At 37.8% G+C, this 19,117-nt stretch overlaps 2 protein-coding genes across 2 annotated transcripts; one reads left to right on the forward strand and one right to left on the reverse strand.

The window, feature by feature from the left end:
* Positions 1–1,299: 1,299 nt before the first annotated feature.
* Positions 1,300–6,667, reverse strand: LOC131321605 (superoxide dismutase [Cu-Zn] 2-like). Its single transcript, XM_058352489.1, has 8 exons — positions 6,603–6,667; positions 5,221–5,307; positions 4,999–5,100; positions 4,776–4,871; positions 4,356–4,387; positions 4,205–4,280; positions 2,428–2,481; positions 1,300–1,588 (listed from the first exon to the last, which is right to left on the reverse strand). Exons 2-8 carry the CDS (start codon positions 5,294–5,296, stop codon positions 1,566–1,568), a joined length of 459 nt encoding a protein of 152 aa, XP_058208472.1. The 5' UTR covers positions 5,297–5,307; positions 6,603–6,667; the 3' UTR covers positions 1,300–1,565.
* Positions 6,668–11,022: 4,355 nt separating this feature from the next.
* LOC131322837 (serine/threonine-protein kinase RUNKEL) lies at positions 11,023–18,955 on the forward strand. Its single transcript, XM_058354354.1, has 11 exons — positions 11,023–11,356; positions 12,604–12,693; positions 13,039–13,091; positions 13,288–13,363; positions 13,758–13,819; positions 13,916–13,994; positions 14,086–14,145; positions 14,303–15,949; positions 16,135–17,004; positions 17,507–18,628; positions 18,709–18,955. Exons 1-10 carry the CDS (start codon positions 11,309–11,311, stop codon positions 18,617–18,619), a joined length of 4,098 nt encoding a protein of 1,365 aa, XP_058210337.1. The 5' UTR covers positions 11,023–11,308; the 3' UTR covers positions 18,620–18,628; positions 18,709–18,955.
* The last annotated feature ends 162 nt before the right edge of the window (positions 18,956–19,117 follow it).

Genomic DNA, 19,117 nt, shown 5'->3' on the forward strand with positions numbered 1-19,117 from the left:
CGAAAAATCAAGTTAATTGGATATTGATAGCTATGTATGTGATTTATAGATTGGTCCTGCATTTATTTATTTATTTTGAATTATACTGCGTTTTTGTATTAATGAATGTTAACCTACCAATGGGCTAATGGCATCCAAACATTTATTTTTCATGAATGGTCTTCTCAACTAACTCCACAAACTAATGGTGAACAACATTCACTCGCAAATTAATGGGGAATTCGGATCGCCAAAAAGGTTATCCTTTTATCTTTGATGACATACGTCCATGATTTTTTTGATTTCATCTCGACGAGAAGATCAAAAAGTCAAAACATGAATCAATGTTTAAATAAGATTAGAAAAGACAAATAAAAAGCAAATAAAGGAGTTTTTTTTTTTTTGGCTTATTTATTCTGTTGTATATATATTTTTAAACTTTAAACTAGAATTTATGAATTCTAAGTTTCTCATGGCGATACAACGTATATGCCTGTCAGTGTAGTTACATTTTAATAAAAAAACAGAGAATACGATTGAATTTAAGTTTTTTCGTTTTAAATTTTACTCAAGCAGAGATCACGCGGGAGTTGACTTCTAAATAAAACAAAGTCAAGAGTGGGACTCCATAACGATATGCATTATAGAATCTGACTTGATAATTTATTTACCAAAAAATATGTCAATATGCTCCCCAGCCCCAGCAATGAGTTTCTTGCAAAACCCACCAAGTTACTCAAGTGGTGGATGCAAGTGCAGTTGTTCTAGTTTAATACTTCCTTTGTCCCAATTTAATTGTCTCTCGTTCTATTCTAACCGGCTAAAAAACGAGTTATATTTTTAAATCCGTAATAAATTTCGTATCGAATATAAACCTTGTTTGATAGATCTCGATTAGTTTTACAATATAATGTTTTCAAAATCACATAAAACATTACTATAAATTACAAGATATAATCAATTGAAAAGTGGCACAAACCGGACAATTAAATTGGGACGGAGAAAGTAGTTCAAAACGGCGCATTCAAATGTGAACTGTCCAGCAAAATGGACCCACCATGGTCCCACTTGACGAACCATTTATTTTGTAGACCTGAATATGTTGCAAAATGTCAACCTGGGTGTCGATGATCGATGGGAATTTAAAATTTAAATGTTACTACCTATGACCAGTACCCATTATCAAGCTCGCAATCACTCGAGACATTCTTCTCTGCTTAGCAACTCAGAGAGACAAGAGGCTTGCAATGGAGAAACTTACCAGTAACGAGGTTGAATAATAGTTGCTAAACGTATAGTAGTAGTAAAAACCAGTTCAGATGCGTCGATAAAACGCCCACTAATGTTATTCTAATTTCTTGTTCCTGAAAATTGATCCATTAAACACAGATGTGGACAAGAAGGCTCGGAATTTATGGAGAGTGCGAAAACTCAGTTGCTCGAGGATACCAAACCAAACCACATCATCAAAGGTACCAAGCAGTTCTTTATTTAGATTAACCAAGCCTTGGGTTGTAACTTGATTTTCCCTAACAGTTTAAGGATTATACTCGATTTTCAGTGTACAGCAATTCATGAGTGGCTGATCAACCCTGCAGTCCAATGACACCTGCGAAAAAGGAAGACTAAATTAAACTGGTGTTTGGTCGAAAAAGATTAAGCAGGTTTTTATCGACAACCGGAATCAACTCATAAAGTGGATCAACAATTTGCGCAATCAACCATTAGCATGGGCGAAGCTAGGATTTTAGCACAGTGGGAGCAAATATCAAGGAAGGGGCAAATCAATAGCATAAAAGGCTCATTGGCAAAGGCAATAATATTGATTAATTTGATTTCTGGAGAGAAAAATTACGGATAAAGTTTCATACTTGTAAAAATCTCCAAGGGGCAATTATGAAAAACCTTCAAAAATATGGATACAACTGCATTTTTTTTACAAGTGAATGTAGGTAGGGCTGCCAATGACCTGAGCCAGTTGCGAGCAGCTTGAGGCTTGGCTCAATAAGTGCTCATTGAGTTAATAACGAGCTTAAGCCATAATTTTAGGCTTGTTTCTTAGATGAAACGAGCTCAAGTTAGCCTCGCGAACACAAAAATACATTCGACAAATTTTATTCTGTTGCAATATTTGTAACTTCCACTATTTGGTTAAATTTCTTGTTGAGAGCTCGAGTTTGAGTTAGAGCTTGGCTTGTTTATATTTGTTCAACTAGAACTTGAGTTTCATAAACATGAGCTCAACTACTTTTGACCAGGCCCAGCTCAAACATTTCCAAGCTTGGCTCGTTTGCAGCTCTAAGTGTGGGCAAATGCCCCCCAGCTCCGCCCAGGACCATTGACTGCAAGTGCTAATATTAGGTATGACTTATGAGTTATGAGGTTTCCGCTAAACCATTTTATATATAAGACAGCATGGAAATTCAGAAAGATAACAAGAATTCTAACCACAGGCAACCCTTCCACCAGCATTTCCAGTACTTTTGCTGAGTTCGTGCCCACCTGAAATGCAAAAGAAAAGATTAAAACAGATGATGTCGTCTCAAGAACAAGCAAGTTTATAGAAAGAACAGTCACAGTAAACTACTACCCACAATACAGGGTAGGTGATGGGGTTTCTTTATTTCACTAGTGAACCAAAAACTGTGTTTGTTTCTGTATTTTTTAGCTCCCCAAATAAACTTTGTTACTGTTCCAGGAAAATTGGAAGGAGGGGTGTTTTACTGTTTTGCACTTGACTCATCACAAGTGATTCACAACCCACCAGAATGAGCTACAAACCATTAGAACTTCAAATCTAACAGCAATTAACCATAGTTCTCTTTCACTTAGCAAGACGTGCAAATTCTCCTCTGAATGATCTCAATGCAGTTTGCTAATCATATAGTCCCCAGTTGCTTTTGCAAATTCATTCCTCTCCATTTTTTGGCAATGATAGATTCAAATCTAAGGGCTATAAATAAGTCGAAATCTCCAATCTGAGATCCCAATCTGCAGTTGACGCTTTTATGTATTGGTTTTGGAAAAAGGAATTATACGGAAACACAATTCTTTCCAGACCATAACTTCAATACTTCAAAAGGCTAACCTATGTTTAGGATCTTGCATAATTTCAGCATTAAGAAAAGACATCGTATGGATCACCCTATTGACATTGAATGGTTTCTTGTCTTAGAGCGTATACAATCGATAATAGAAGTCCAATGTTGGATTAAACCAAGAGAGTTTGACTCATGACTATCACTATTGGTCTACAAATTAGGTTTAAGATTTTATTGGAGGATGGAATTCTTTAGCAAAATCTCCTTGCTCCGAAAACCTTTCTACCAAAAACCAAGACCTTCATAACGAATCGTTCTTTTATAATGGTGACTCCATTCAAGAAAGAGAGATTCAACCCACATGATGAAACGTCCAGGCATGCCTCACCTTAGTAATCACATAAGAATCCCACCAGAATTACATGCCCAACCAGTTAAGAACAGTGTTTGTGCCACCACCAAGAACCTTGAACCACTTTCAAGCCTTCATGTTTAATACAAACAAGCAGGACTTCAATGATATCAGCTTCAACTTGTTTCTCTCCACACTTCAATTTCTTCTTTCCAACTTCTAACTACTTGACATAGACACTTACATGTGCAACAAAAGAGCAATCAATGTTCTCACATGTATTTGTAATCCCTCAACCCTTCACTCTCTGGTTTTTGTCTCGACAGTTTTCATATGTTCTCACTCAGGAGTACCTCTATTTGATGCAGAAAATAAACAACCAATGTTCTAGCCTATTATGACTACTCCCCCTCCCCTCCATACTTGACTTCTTATGTTTGGTCAAATAAGTTAACAAATAGGTAATCAAGCACTAACCGCTCAATTACATCTACCTCTTTGTTTGGTGGTATAACTATTATATAAGAGAACGCAAATGGGTATTCACATCCCAATTCTTCCACAACCACAAACACTTAAACAAACAAAATCACATTCACATGGGACCCACACACACTACACATCTAGGGTGTGTAGGACCCACAAATAATAATGTGAGTGTGTGTAATGAGTTTGTGGTTGTAGACTTTTTGATTCACACCCATCTCCTTCTCTTGCATTCCATTTAAAGGCCATATAGATATAGCTTATTTGTGAAAGCAGGTGCTTTATGCAGAAGTGAAATATGGAATTGTAACAGAAAACGTAATCAATTGACTCAAAATAAAATTACCCTTTCCGAGATCATCGGGGTCAGCATGGACAACAACAGCCCTTCCAATGATGGAATGTGGCCCAGTGAGAGGGATCTGCACATAGTAAACGTGTCAGAAAAATCTAATTGAAATCCCATATAGCAGATATATTAGCATTAACCAATTCACCTGTTTGTCAACAATGGTGAAATTTGCAGTGCCTGAAACATAAAGTCATGAAGAAAAATCAATTCCATCCTAATCATGGTATTCTGCAGCAAATTATAGTATTTATTATGGTGATGGCTATAACATGTAAAAATGGAAAGGTACCTTTCATTTGAAACCTGAACAGCAACCACAACGCCATACATATGAGTTAAACATGTATGGGGTTTCAAACATGACAGGTAGCTAAGCAAAGTAAGGTTGGATGGGGTTTCAAACAAGTATATTACAATATAAGGATTGTTATATGAAACTACACTCCAGCTAAGCAAAGTAAGGCATAGATCGGAAGAATTGTGATAGACAGGCAAAATGATGTCACTAATAACAGGTAGTTATAATGATCTGCAAATAAAGTGCATGGTCCAAAGGATAGTCTACCATCTTCACCAACTGTGACATTGCCCAGGTCACCTGCATGACGGTTCTCATCCTCAGGAGCACCATGCTCTTTGCCACCAGGATTGAAATGAGGGCCTGCAAATTGACATCATCAAGAGTGAATTTCTTTCAGGTTTAAACTTGTTACTAAATTTGCATTTTTCTTGTTTCCTGGCTATGCATGTACGAAAAGTTGTAGAAGAATTTATTGGGGTGAAATTACCAGTTGACATGCAACCATTTGTGGTATCACCAAGAGCATGGACATGAAAACCATGCAGTCCGGATTTAAGGCCAGAAAGGCATCCAGTCACTGTGGTTGGACCTGAGGCATATAACAGAAGTACAGAACAATTCAAATTCTCGACACCACTGGAAACAACTGCCGCGTAGATGTTTTGTGCACAAACCAACTACAAACTATATTATTGTAGTTTGATATTACCATCTCCCTCTTGTGTAAAGTACACAGCACCGCTGACTCCTGCAGTGCTGCTTAGAACGGCCACAGCCTTCACCATTGTTATGTGATCTAAACAAGTAATAGAAACAAGCCCTCGGTATCAGAATCAACAAATTGGTTGTAAGAGTTGAAAAAGTTAGAACTTTTACTGTGTGGACAGTGGAATGCAAATGTGTAAGACGCCAAGCTTAAACAATCCCAGATGCATAAAGCTCCAAAACCAAAGACCAAATGGCCGAAAAAACGAAGCTACAGAGATAAATTCAAACTCCATCCGCAGAACAAATGTACAGTGATTAATCCCAAAAGAGTGGACATTGACTAGTAAATCCACCTAAACTGCAGCTATGATCTTCTATTCTTCACAACGCAGTACGAATGCTTTTTTTAAACTTTGTTAAATCATCTTAACATAAATTTTTCTTACAATTGGCTGTGTTTGAAGCCCGAACTTTGTGAAAGTCGTAAACCACTAAAATTATCAAACTTACGAGCCTACCCCTAAAACATAATCACGTGAATACCATAAACGGATATCTTTCTCAATCTTCTAAATGGTCCCCCCTCGAATCAAAATCTTAGCTCCGCCCCAAAATCCACCCCACTCTAATGTAGGTGGTTGAACATAATTGATCTCAAGTAAAGGCCTCGTTTGGTTTGCATTGCTTAAGCAAATTTGTTTGGTCAAACGACTGCTTATTTGCTTATTTCCTATTCTAAATTGTCGGTTTCCATAAAATAAGCAATTAAGCTTCCAAATGTGTCCAAACTTTCCTATTTGCTTGTTGTCTACTTCAAGAAAATAAACAAGGTAACCAAACGGGCGCTTAATAACCACTTGTTTTTCTCGACAACTAGACAGAACAAGATAATCAACAGCAATTCAGTGACCAAAATCATGCCTCTGCAAAAATGCATACTCGAGAATCGAGATCTGTCATTCACCGGATAAACACAACTTCTGGACACAAGTGTGTTTGGAGCCGTCCCATGTATGTGAGCCCGCATACATCAAACTGCTCTGGCTGCAGTTGTGTCCAGATTTGTATTCTACTGTGTTGCTAGCATTGCTCTGAATTATTTCAATTAGAACTATCATAGTTATTTTCCGATTAAAAAAGTATCATAATCATTTGGATGGTTATAACGACAACAAAAAAAAATTATGTTATTCCAAACGGATTACTACCACATGAATCTATTTCAACAGCGTGAGAATAAAACCTGACCCAATCGCTGAAGCAACGAAAATTAACCGATAAATCGTTGGAAACTCGGATTAATCAAACCAAGGGCGAATGAAATCATGTAAATCTGATGGGTAAAAGGGTAGATATAGAAGGAGAAATCGGATCTATACTCACCTCAGAACACCCCGCGAGAGAGAGAGAGAGAGAGAGAGAGAGAGAGAGAGGAGATGTGGAAGGCGTGAAATTTGTTGTTGGAAAACCAGTGACTGATCAGTGTCACTCCTCTCTTCAGTCTTTTCCGCCTATCGGCTTCTCCACGCGCTTTGTGACGTTGTGATTGGTAGGATTATAAAAAAACAGAAATGCTACACACACATACAATCTGTGCACAGATTGTGCACAGATTTTGTTGTGGGGCCCACCACGGGTCCCACACAAATCATCCGAGCCGTTCATTAAATGTAAAATATTTTTTCAAGGGTCTCCATAAAAAATAATTTCAATCCGATACCTATAGATGCTCGATCCAATCGTATAACTTTTCATTATCCGAAAATCTGAATGAAAAGTTAGATGGTTGGATGAAGCATCTATCGGTATTGGATTGAGCTTATTTTTTACGGGGACTCTTGAAAAAATGTTTTACATTTAATGAACGGTTTGGATGATTTGTGTGGGACCCATGGTGGATCCCACAACAAAATCTGTGCACAAAAATCTGTACCGGTAGCAGGACTCATAAAAAAACGACAACAGGTTTTTTTTTTTAACAATCGGATATCCGGATTAAACTTGTTCGCTCATCGATTAATCTAGGAAAAATAAATAAACCGTCACTAGCAAGGGTCCGTTTAAAGTTAGAGCAAAATTTTGTATGAACCAGTTTCAAAAGGGCTGATAACATCAAAGAGGTTTTAAACTTGATGACTTAGGAATGAACAAAAATTGTTCAGATGTTTAAAGTTTAATTGAACTTTTAATCACGCTATCGTGATCTAATCTTTAGTAGTTTTAAATTTTCATACACTATAAATTGGAGAGCTCGAACTTGAATTGCATGGTTTGCTTTTATAAAAATGAGTTGATCGTATAATTAACTTATTAGATACTATATAATTTTAATTTACTTATTTTTTCATACATCATCAAGTGAACTAGCTGAGTAGTATTTTGTTCAATCTTTATACAGCTCCAAAATATGATGTATTAATTTTGTTTAGAGAACAATCTAACACGTTAACCTGAAGGGTTTGGCCAAATAAGTACTTCATGAGAAAGCTAATTATTTGTCCTCCGTATGTTCAATCTCACATAGGTCAAACATTGCAAAATATTGAGAGTTTGTCCATACGTTACCTTCAACTTTGTAATTAGTTGAGGTGTGTGGAACATTAAGAGGATACGCCTAATTCCGGCCGCTAACAAAAATAATTCCAAATAATCTTCAACACATGCTCTATTCCTCCATTTGAGAGTATGGAACTCCTCTAACCCATCCTCTCAAGCCTCCTCTATTTGAGATGATGAAATTTTGGTCCTCCATATTTAGAGGATGGGAGAAAATATGGAGGATTCTATCTATAATACTATTTACTTTTTAAAATGGCATTTGTATTCTTATGAGCTTTTGTTTATGTCAACCATAGCCTTTCACCCTTGCACCTTTAATTTATGTCAACCTTTTAACACTGTCTGCACTTCTACAACATCAATTTAATTCCACAGGACTTGTACTTAACTTCTAGTACATTTCACATGTAGTGGAAGCCATGGGCTCTAGAAAATTGGAGTAAAGAACAAGTGGGTGGGAGGGGGAAATGCAGTGGAAGCCATGGGGTCTACAAAACTGGAGTAAAAAACAGGCGGGAAACTTGTTTTGCTGTGATAGAGGTTAATTTTGGAAGGAATTATTGGAGGGAATTGGTAGAGGTTAATTTTGGAGGAAAATTTTAGAGAGAAAAATAGAGGGTTTGTGGTTGGAGTAAATAGAAATAGTGATTTTCTCTAAAATCACTTTATGAATAAATATAGAGTATTTTGATACTCTCAAATAGAGTATTGGATTAGAGATGCTCTCAGTATACTTATTTTTTGAATTAAAATACGGCATATATAGTAATAAAAGAATGACATGCTTCGTAAAACGAAAAATAAATACTTAAAAAAAAAATGCTAAAGAGAACGGAGTTGATTGGTTTTGTGCGAGGTGCACGTGGAGTTATTGTACTGGTGCGTGAACTGGACGACAGTCTGTTCTGCGACGGCTTTAGATTGTTTTAAATTGTGCGTGTGAATCGCGTGACGTGGTTTAGGTGGAAATTGACTCTTTCTTCGGTTTGGAGTCTTCTGGAACATTAATCGCTTTTTTCCCTAATCAAAGTCTTTAAATTCACCTAATTCTGCTCGCTGGATAAAGTTGACAATTATACACCAGCGGATAATGATTTTCGCACAGTCTTTTTTATAACCGCACTTCCTAATTCTGCTCGCTGGATAAAGTTGACAATTATACACTAGCGGATAATGATTTTCGCACAATCTTTTTCATAACCGCACTTCCTCTTCTGTTTGTTTTTACAGAAAGTCTACACACACATATAATTTGTGCACAGATTTCATTATGGAACCCACCACGGGTCTTATATAAATCATCCGAGCCGTTCATTAAATGTAAAATATTTTTTCAAGGGTCCCCGTAAAAAATAATCTCAATCCGATACCTATAGGTACTCGATCCAGTCATATAACTTTTCATTATCCGAAAATCTGAATGAAAAGTTAGATGGTTGGATGAAGCAATTGAGCTTATTTTTTATGGGGACCCTTAAAAAAATGTTTTACATTTGATAAACAGTTCGGATGATTTGTGTGGGACCCGTGGCAGGCCCCACAATGAAATCTGTGCACAGATTGCTATGTGTATAGCAGGACTGTTGTTTTTATTCATGTGAAGTCCTTTTATAAATCTCGTTTTCCGGCATATGTGAGGACAATGTTGTATTTTTACACAGTTAAAAGAGCAAAAAAGAGTGTGAAAATCACTTACCTTATAAAGCCAATTCAATTTTACAAAAAAAAATATTCTCTTTCTTATTCAACATAAAACGTGCTTAAAAAATACTGTATGTCGTTTGATTTCCAATAAACATGAATTTTGATGTGGTTGATTGTCTCGAAGATTTCTAAGTAAAAATGAATAGTTCCGATCATCAAAATAAAATCGATTATAGGCTTGGACAAAATTGTCTAGTCCCGAAAAGGAGCTTAAAGAGGATCCCAGTCCTTCAATGCTTAAAGGCCAGAATATTGAGAATGAGTAAGAAGACGATTACTAGAAAAGAAATTTCTTTTTTCCTTACGAATTGTGAATCAGGAATTTAAGTTTATCACGTAAAGCAGAGATTAAATTGTCGTCCAAGAATGCGATTCTTGATTGATATGTGGTTCGGTCTTTTCCAAAAATAGAAAACATTGCGTTAGTAATAAGACTTTAGGAATAGGTATTTGATTCGATCCAATGGTTGAGATGCATTCTCTAACTTTTATTAAAGTGCAAACATCTCCAAGATTGTTATGCAATTGCCACCAATGATCTCCTTCCTGTCTCACCTCTGGATGCCCGAAAATTGAGAGCGTTTTTGGATCTCTTGACCCAACGTATATAGAGTAGAGTGGGGCTTACGAAGTTAGGGAGGAGAGAGATGGGTTTAACCAAGAGAAATGCTCGTTATCATGGCCATTGGATTGAAGCGATCTTAGTTGTGTACAGGGCTGGTTTTGATATTTAGGTTACTCAAGCCCGATCATATTTTAAACATAATCAAATGGTTTTAATTAGGCTCTGTTCCAAAAAAATTCTTGAAAAATAAGCAGTTTATTCCACACTTTCAAACTCAAAAATAATAATGTAAATGAAAAATAATTTTTGATTATTTTTTTTTGCACCAATTAAAAGCTCTAATTTTCATGTACACTTAATGTACATACCCTTACCTTTTTTGAAAACTCTTGAACCACAAACACATTTGCACGAAAGAATGTGTAAACTCTCACGATGAATGTGGCCCTCACACACATTTTTTCCATACAAACACAATAGTTGTGTTTGGTTTTTTTTTTTTTTAAATAGTAAGATAATAAGTGAAGAGAAATAAAGAGAGAAATGTTAGAAGTAAAAGAAATCTAGGAAAAACTTTTTGAAAAATTCTTTTTGAGAAGCAAACCAAACACATCAATTATGTGTTTGTGATTTTAGCATCTTTGTAGTAGTCTTTTTTTGTTATACTAGTACTCTACAATTTATGATGCAATATGAGAATCTAATCCTCGATAAATTATTCAATATTAACGGGGTACTGCGTGGTGATGTTTCAAACTTTTTCTTTACCAAACATTTGTATGGTCCGCACAAATGTTTGGATAGAGAAGAGTTTGAGGTACCGTCACGTGATGCCTTAGGAGGCTGCACAAATACGTAGATAAAAGAAGAGTTTGGGGCACTATGTGATGGTGCCCTACGACATTGAATAATTTTTCCTAATTTTGAAATTTAAAACAGACTTTATTTTTGCCAACCTTGTTACCGTTGTTGTCTGTTCTAATTTTCAACGTTTTTGATTTTTCGATTGTAGAGCTCTTCTCCCGCCCACACCCCCTCCTCCTCTCTCTCTCTCTCTCTCTCTCTCTCTCTCTACATTTTCCGAACCAGTGAAGCATTCTCTCACTAGAAAACAAACATCCAAATCCGAAGCAGGCAAACGCAAATCGAATTCACATTGCCTCCGATCTGCCACTCTCTCACCTCCTTTATCTCTCCTCTGGCCCCTCAGCCTCTGTTTCAGACTCCAAACCCTAAAAATCCTCCACCGCCGAACCCAACCATGAACCACTACCACATCTACGAAGCCATCGGCCACGGCAAATACTCGGTAACTCTCTTCTTCAATTTCCATTTGAAAGCTTTTTCACCAACGCATCTCCATGTAAAACTCGCCATCGTTAGATTAGATTTATCGTCATTTAAACTCCGTTTGCCTGTTTCAGCGACACATCCCCATATTAAACTCATCAAATCGACTCATATTCATTATTAGGTTGGATTTATTGCCATTTATACTTGCTTGTTGCACGTAGGGCACCCGGTTGCAAATGAACCGAGCCTTTTTGCAAACTGTTCGAGGCTTGATTCAATAAAGGTTCGTTCGAGCTTGATTCTTCTGTTAAACGAACGGAACTGAACTTGAGCCTCGATTTTAGCCTAGGCCAGTTCGGCTCGAGGTTTGGCCCGTCAAATTTTTGTTGTTATCAAGCTCGAGTTCGAATTTGCTAAAAACTTAACAAGCAAACAAGGGCATTTTAACGCTCGACTCAGCTAGGCTCGTTTGCAGCTCTAGTTACATTAATGTATCTCTATGGTTATAACTTCATATACATCATCAATTTCATTTCTGCTTGTATACGCAATGCATCTCCATACGTACTCAGTACTCACTAATTGGACTTGATTTTGTTAGGTTAGATAAATTGTCAGTTATACTTGGTTTGTTTGCTATGCATACTGTATATACGTCTTAAATTTCATTTGTGCTTGTTTCAGTAACACATCGCTGCATATACTCACTAATTGGACTCGGATTTGTTAGGTTAGGTATATCATTGTTTTTGCTTAATTTGATTGTTATGTAGTATATGTATGTGTCTTTATATACGCCTTCATTTTCATTTGTGTTTTTTCAGCAACACATCTTCATATAAGCTCCCTCATTGGACTCAATTTTGTTGGCTAGACCCCTCACAACATAGCAGACACATAAGAACGATATATCATGTACCAGGAGATTAGCAGCCTTTTATCGTCATTTTGACTCATTTTGCTTGTTACATATATGTATCTGTATGTTTATACACGTCTAGTAACACATATCCATAGATACTCACCAATTGGATTCGAATTGTTTAGGTTAGATATCGTGTCGTTCTTACTCAATTTGCTTGTTACATATATGTTTATATACGTCTTCATTTTCATTTTTGAGCTTGTTTCACTAATGCCTATCCACACTCCCTAATTAGTCTCAAATTAATTAGGTTAGATATGTCATCATTTTTACTCAATTTTCTTGTTACATGTGTGTATGAATACGATATTTGCTGATATATCCCTGGGGAAGTACAGACTGTATATAAGGGCAGGAAGAAGAAGACAATAGAGTATTTTGCGATTAAAAGCGTCGATAAATCCCAGAAGAGCAAGGTCCTTCAAGAAGTAAGCCTGGATACTCTCTTTCTTCTCCTTCTCAAACTTGATTAGAGTACTTAGTTCTGTTTCTCAAAGTGGTTTGCATCTTGATTTGTCTAAATCAGGAATGTACTTTTCTGGTATTGAGAATTAGGGTGGTTGTCATCGTATTGTAACTATGTTATGGTTATGGAAGTCATGCAGCACTTTTCTTTTGATTACAGCTAAAGCAGGGACAGTGGCAGTTTTTCTGCCATTAAAGTGGGCAATTTTCCCTAGATATCAGGATAATATGACGAACTAATGCAGTGACAGTGCTTTCCTTTTCTCATGTGTGTTTTGATTGTTTTTCGTTTCTTGTTTTCACTGCAGGTTAGAATTCTTCACTCTTTAGATGACCCAAACGTACTGAAGTTTTACTCCTGGTAAACCTACAATTGTTATAAAAGATTCGATCCTTCATTATTCTGTTGTCAAAAAGTTGGCATTTTATTTGATCATTGATCACAGACTGAATGTACAATGGCCCTTTGTGGGATTTCAGTTGATTAACTCTCTCTCTCTCTCTCTCTCTCTCTCTCTCTCTCTCTCTCTCTCTCTCTCTCTCTCTCTCTCTCTCAGGTATGAAACTTCTGCTCACTTGTGGTTGGTTTTGGAATATTGCGTTGGAGGAGATCTCTTGTCATTGTTACAGCAGGTATCATTAAGTGTTCTAATCCATCAATGGTGATAATTGATGAAGCTATCACTTATATATCTGAATATAACCTTTCGCACTAGATAACAAGAACCCAAGGGCTAAATTCAGCATATAATTTGAATGCATTCTTTCGTAATTGATCCTTTGTTTTTTTATCTCGAAGCTGTTGTTGTTGGTACAATGCCATACTATATTACATCATGTCATGGGTTAATCCCCTCTCATTTTTTCATGGTGGAATGTCATTCAAAGAATTTTACAGTAACTATGTCACGAAATAACCAAGCTAAGTATCAAGATAATGGTCACACGACTCACACTTCATTTGGTACACAAATACATCTGATGGATGTTTAACAAGTGGAAATTAACTAAATTACCTGGGTTGCAGGATAAGAAGCTTCCAGAAGATTCAATACATGATATTGCTCATGACCTTGTCAGAGCTTTGCAGTAAGAAATTTCTTGATTGCCCTTTTTCTTTGTTCTATATGGATATGGTGATAGATAATTTATTTAACGCATGGTTCGTGATGGCATTTTTGGCAGGTTTTTGCACTCCAAAGGAATCATTTATTGTGACTTGAAACCCTCAAATATTTTGTTAGACGAAAACGGACATACAAAGGTATTTGTGATCCACATATTTCTATTCTGTTAGTAACTCTCTTAGTCTGTTATATATGTTTGTAACCTCTTGTGTATCATATGTATTACAGCTATGTGATTTTGGATTGGCAAGAAAGTTGAAGGATATAACTAAGACTCCTTCGTCATCGGTATGTTTTCCCAACAAATTGTCCTTTTCATGCATGCTACTTGTTCAGCTAGTATGACTCACTATTATTTGGACTAGGCAGTAGTCTTTTCCTTTCTCAAATTTGTGTCACAATTTTGTCGACTAATTCATTTTCCCTCTTCATTGCATTTATTCAGTTGCCACAAGCGAAACGAGGTACTCCCTTCTACATGGCTCCTGAGTTGTTTCAGGATGGAGGCGTCCATTCTTATGCTTCTGATTTGTGGGCCCTTGGTTGTGTGCTTTATGAGTGCTATGCTGGGAACCCACCCTTTGTGGGAAAAGAGCTTACTCGACTAGTAAAGTCAATTCTTTCAGACCCAACTCCATCACTTCCAGGTACTCCCAGCCGCCCCTTTGTCAATCTGATAAATTCTCTCCTTGTAAAAGATCCAGCTGAAAGAATACAGTGGACCGAGCTCTGTGGACATGCGTTTTGGAGTTCAAAATTTACTCCATTGCCTTTACCTCCTCAGCCTGCTTACACCAATATGATAGAGCTTTTGTCCAAACTGTGTCTCTCAGAACGTAATAGTGACAACCCTCCCCAAAACAAAACTCCACCTAAATATCGTGAAAAAGATCCAAAGGGAGCTCCCAAACAGGATGAGAATCGTATTTTGGGATCAAGAGGTTATAACACGCCAATTAAGGGTACACCTAGTGGCCACACCACTCGAACAAAGGCTTCAAGCAAAGTAGTTGAGGAGAAGAAGAAAGATCCACTAAACAATACTGGCGGTGTGAATCTTTTAAGGCTCTCAAGAATAGCAAAGTCGAACTTACAAAGAGAGAATGAGAAGGAGAACTACAGGAGGCCATTGCCAAATGACTCTGAAAATGAGGCCGAAGTGAAAATTGAAAACACTGATATGGAACTCGATTTTAATGAGAACACAGAGGATGAGTCACATGATGATCCTGATGGGTCTGATAATCCGGCTTGTCCTGAAGAAAAAATGGCAACTCCAAATCAGCATCACAGAATGTTAGACCAGACAGACAGTGACATTAATGAAGTTGATACATCACTTGTTAACACTCCTGCCTCAGATGACACAAGAGCACCTGATCTGGAACTATCGTCAGATCAAGATAAAATGGGTGCTACTCCACCCAGTGATAGCCCTCAACTCAAAGTTCGGAGGGCTAAAGAAGGTTCAGGATGTGCCGTTGACTGTGATACTTTGAAATCATCTGACGATCTCTCGCAAGTGCTTTGGCATTCATCTGATATCTCAGTAAAACCCGTCATGCCCAGCAGAAAGGCTGATAAAGCACCAATTCCTTGCCTCCCCTTCGATGCAGTACCGGTTTCAGATTTCATGAAGATGCCTAAAGATCAGTTGGATGTAGTTTCTACCAAAATTGTGTCATTCTTAGATGGGAAAGCTACTATTGGTGAGAAGCAGAATGTGCTCAGATACCTCGAAATGTTAAGTAGTAATGCTGCTGCTGCCGATCTGTTGACCAACGGGCCAATAATGAGGGTGCTTGTCAAAATGTTCCGACAGTCCAAGGTTTCAGCTTTGCGTGTTCAGCTTGCTTCACTGATTGGATTATTGATTCGTCATTCTCCTAAAATTGAAGACGATGTGGAAAATTCTGGAATTTTAGGTTCACTAACTGATGGTCTTAGAGACAAACAAGAAAAAGTGAGGAGGTTCTCTATGGCTGCTTTGGGTGAGTTACTGTTTTACATATCCACTCTAAATGAGCACAACAAGGACAGCAATCCTCCTGAATCTCCGTCCAAGGACATCAAGTTTTCATCCGGGTGGCAGGTTGGTTCCCTACAGGCCTACCTTATGTCATAAGTTCAATTGTATTTTTTTTAATGAGAAATAACATGGCATAGAAACAGAGCATTTTCCTCCCACAAATAAAGACAATTCCCTTTATCGTTTTTTCGCATGCCTTTTCCTAGGTTCATTTTCCCTTAATAATTAGATTTGGTTCATTTGGGCAGGTTTCCAGTGCGCTGATTTCATTGGTTTCGTCACTTTTACGGAAAGGAGAGGATGATGCCACTCAACTCTATGCTTTGAAGACAATTGAAAACATCTGCAGTCAAGGATCAAATTGGGCATCTCGTTTTGCCAGCCAGGATGTTATCAGTAACCTTCGCAATATATTTACCATTAGGTCTGCAGGGAAACAGGAGAGCATGAGGCTCACAGCTGGGTCTTGTTTGGTACGTCTTGTTCGTTTTAACCCTCCTAGCATTCAGCATGTCATGGAAAGACTTCCATTGAGGGACACTGCATCAGCCCTTGGCAAGGGCAGTCCGCGTGAGCAACAAATTTGGTTAAACCTTCTTAATATGGCCATGCTTGGGAACCATATTACTACAAACATTGGACGGCTTCTTCTTTCCCTGGTGGAAGTTCTTGTTCCATGCCTCTTGTCTCTTATTGAGCAGGGAAGTGAAGTGTTGAGGGGAAAGGCACTTGTTTTTGTGGCTCTACTTTGTAAGAATAGCAAGAGATGGCTGCAACATTTCTTTTGCAATGCACGGTTACTCTCAGCAGTGGACAGATTGGTGAAGGAGAAGGACCCATATGTGCAAAAATGTTTATCTGGATTTGTTCATGCTGTGGCATCCATCATCCCGGGTTTGCTTGAAGTTATAACTGGAGAAATTCAGCAGATTATGGGCGGGCGACGGCAGGGACAGATTGGTGCTCTAACTAGTCGTTCCAGTTTGAAGACCAACTTTCATTTGTTTCCTGTTATATACAACATTCTTGGAAGCTTGGTTTTTAAGCGCAGGGTGGTGACTAATCAGGTCCTGCAGCAGTTGGCAAATCTAATCAAACTCGCAGAGTCACCTTTCCAGGTAGATAACTGCAACTCAGGTCTTATGTTGCATTCAATCTGTAACTTCTGATATGCTACTCTGATATGCAATTAGGCCTTCGTCCTATTTTGTTGTCCATTTTGTTTCGTGCCTTTTGATCGGCTCAATATAATGTACTTTCGAGAACATTATGTGAATATCTCAAAACTAGGTCCTTTGACTGATAGAATTTTTTCTGAAAGATTGTCCACAGAAAATGCAAATAGCTGAAAATGGACAAAACACAATGGGACAGAGCCACAGAGGGTGTAATTAGTACCGGTGTGGTATATAGGTGACAGTAGAGGATGTCCACCCTTTGACAAACTTTTGGCATACAATTGGCCAGGAGGGTTTGGTTTAACTGTTAAAGTTATTTTTATGCTGTTATGAACAAAATCTATAACAACTTCTCAGTGACAGGCGATGAAAATATAATAGTACATTTTCCCAGTTGATTTTGGGGAATACTTGATTCACATCAGTTTTCATTTCATTTCAGGGCAGGGATGACTTCCAAATAACCCTTTTACGAGTCCTCGAGTCCATAACAGAGGAGCCTTCGGTTATTCTTGAGAGCCCCGAAACTTTTATCCGTGAAATTCTTCCCAGTCTGGCTGTTGTTTACAAGGGAAACAAAGATGGAGATGCCAGATTCTTGTGCTTGAAAAATATGTTTGACGTGATGGTTATTTTTCTAAATGAACCGTCAGAAAATAGGGAAAGATCAGAAGCTTTGAAGTCCATATCCAATACTCATTTCCTCCCTCTGTACCCCACCTTGATTGAGGACGAAGATCCCATTCCCATGTATGCTCAGAAGCTTCTTGTGATGCTTATTGAGTTTGATTACATCCAAATTCCGGACATTCTACATTTGAAGATAGTTTCACAGTGCTTCGAATTTCTGGATCTCTCCACTGCAAATGTGAACAACGTCATGCTTTGTTTGGCGTTGGCATGTGCTCCAGAGTTGGAAAACAAAATACTCTCTCAATTAAAAGGAGTAGTCAAGAGGATTGGAAACCTTTTGGAATTTGTTTATGCCAAGGAAATGGAAGATTTTATCGAACCAACACTTGGTTTGTGTAGGGCTTTCCTTCTACGTTCAGCAGGAAATAGGAAAGGTTTTGTCTATTCAAAAGAACCAGCTCTATTAACTGATGGTTTCTCTGAAGGATTTGGTGTAGTTGATATGCAGCAGTGTATAACACATATAATGGATTTTGGTAGCAATGTTGGTGTCTTTTTAGAGATGAGTAAGTCCCGAGAGGCAAATATCGCAGATATAGCGTCCGAATGTATAATTCTGTTACTCAGGGAGGCTCCAAGGGAAGCTACCACGGGTTTCTTAACTAATCTTCCCAAGGTTACTGTGATTCTTGAATCATGGCGTCAAGATGTCACTCATATAGTGGTACAGCGGATGCTGCATGCTCTTGGCTATTCCTGCCGACAATATCTGTCGCAGGCAATGATACTATCGATATCCATTCCAGAGATTTCTAGAATTGAAGTGGTTGTTTCTCAGCTCAAAAGCTCAGCCATACCTTGTGTAGCTGATGCTGCTTTTAGAGCGGCAATGGAGTTGCAGAGGCTGCCTCGTTGCATTTGATGCTTGACGGTAATCCGCTTATCAGCTTTTCTCCCTTTAGTCCCCATGAGATTAATTTCATAAATTAAATTTGGATAAATTCTTTGCAGGGGTCAAGGATGTACATTGGCCTTTTCTATTGGTTATTTGCCTTTTCTCGAATATGAGGTGAGCCTGCCAGCCTTATCTTGAGGTGAGTTACTTTTTCGCTCTCCTCTTGAATGCTACCAGGACCAGGTTACCAACTTTATTTGGACAATATTTGTATAATCTGAGCATACTTGAACCATCATTAATTTGTTCAATCGAATAATATTGGTTCTCTGATATTTGCTTATCAGATTTTATTCCCCTTAACTCTAGTGCCTGGGCATGTTTCTTGTTTATGATGTTTTGGCCCAAGTTTTATGTCTGAGGTCTATTATCACATGACAGCTGGGTTTATAGACTGCTGTTGAATTCAAAAGATATCCTATGTCGAAAACATTATCACTCTCAATTTTAATTGATTTGAGCTTA

Source organism: Rhododendron vialii, chromosome 4a, assembly GCF_030253575.1.
Source record: "Rhododendron vialii isolate Sample 1 chromosome 4a, ASM3025357v1".
Classification (NCBI taxonomy): Eukaryota; Viridiplantae; Streptophyta; class Magnoliopsida; order Ericales; family Ericaceae; genus Rhododendron; species Rhododendron vialii.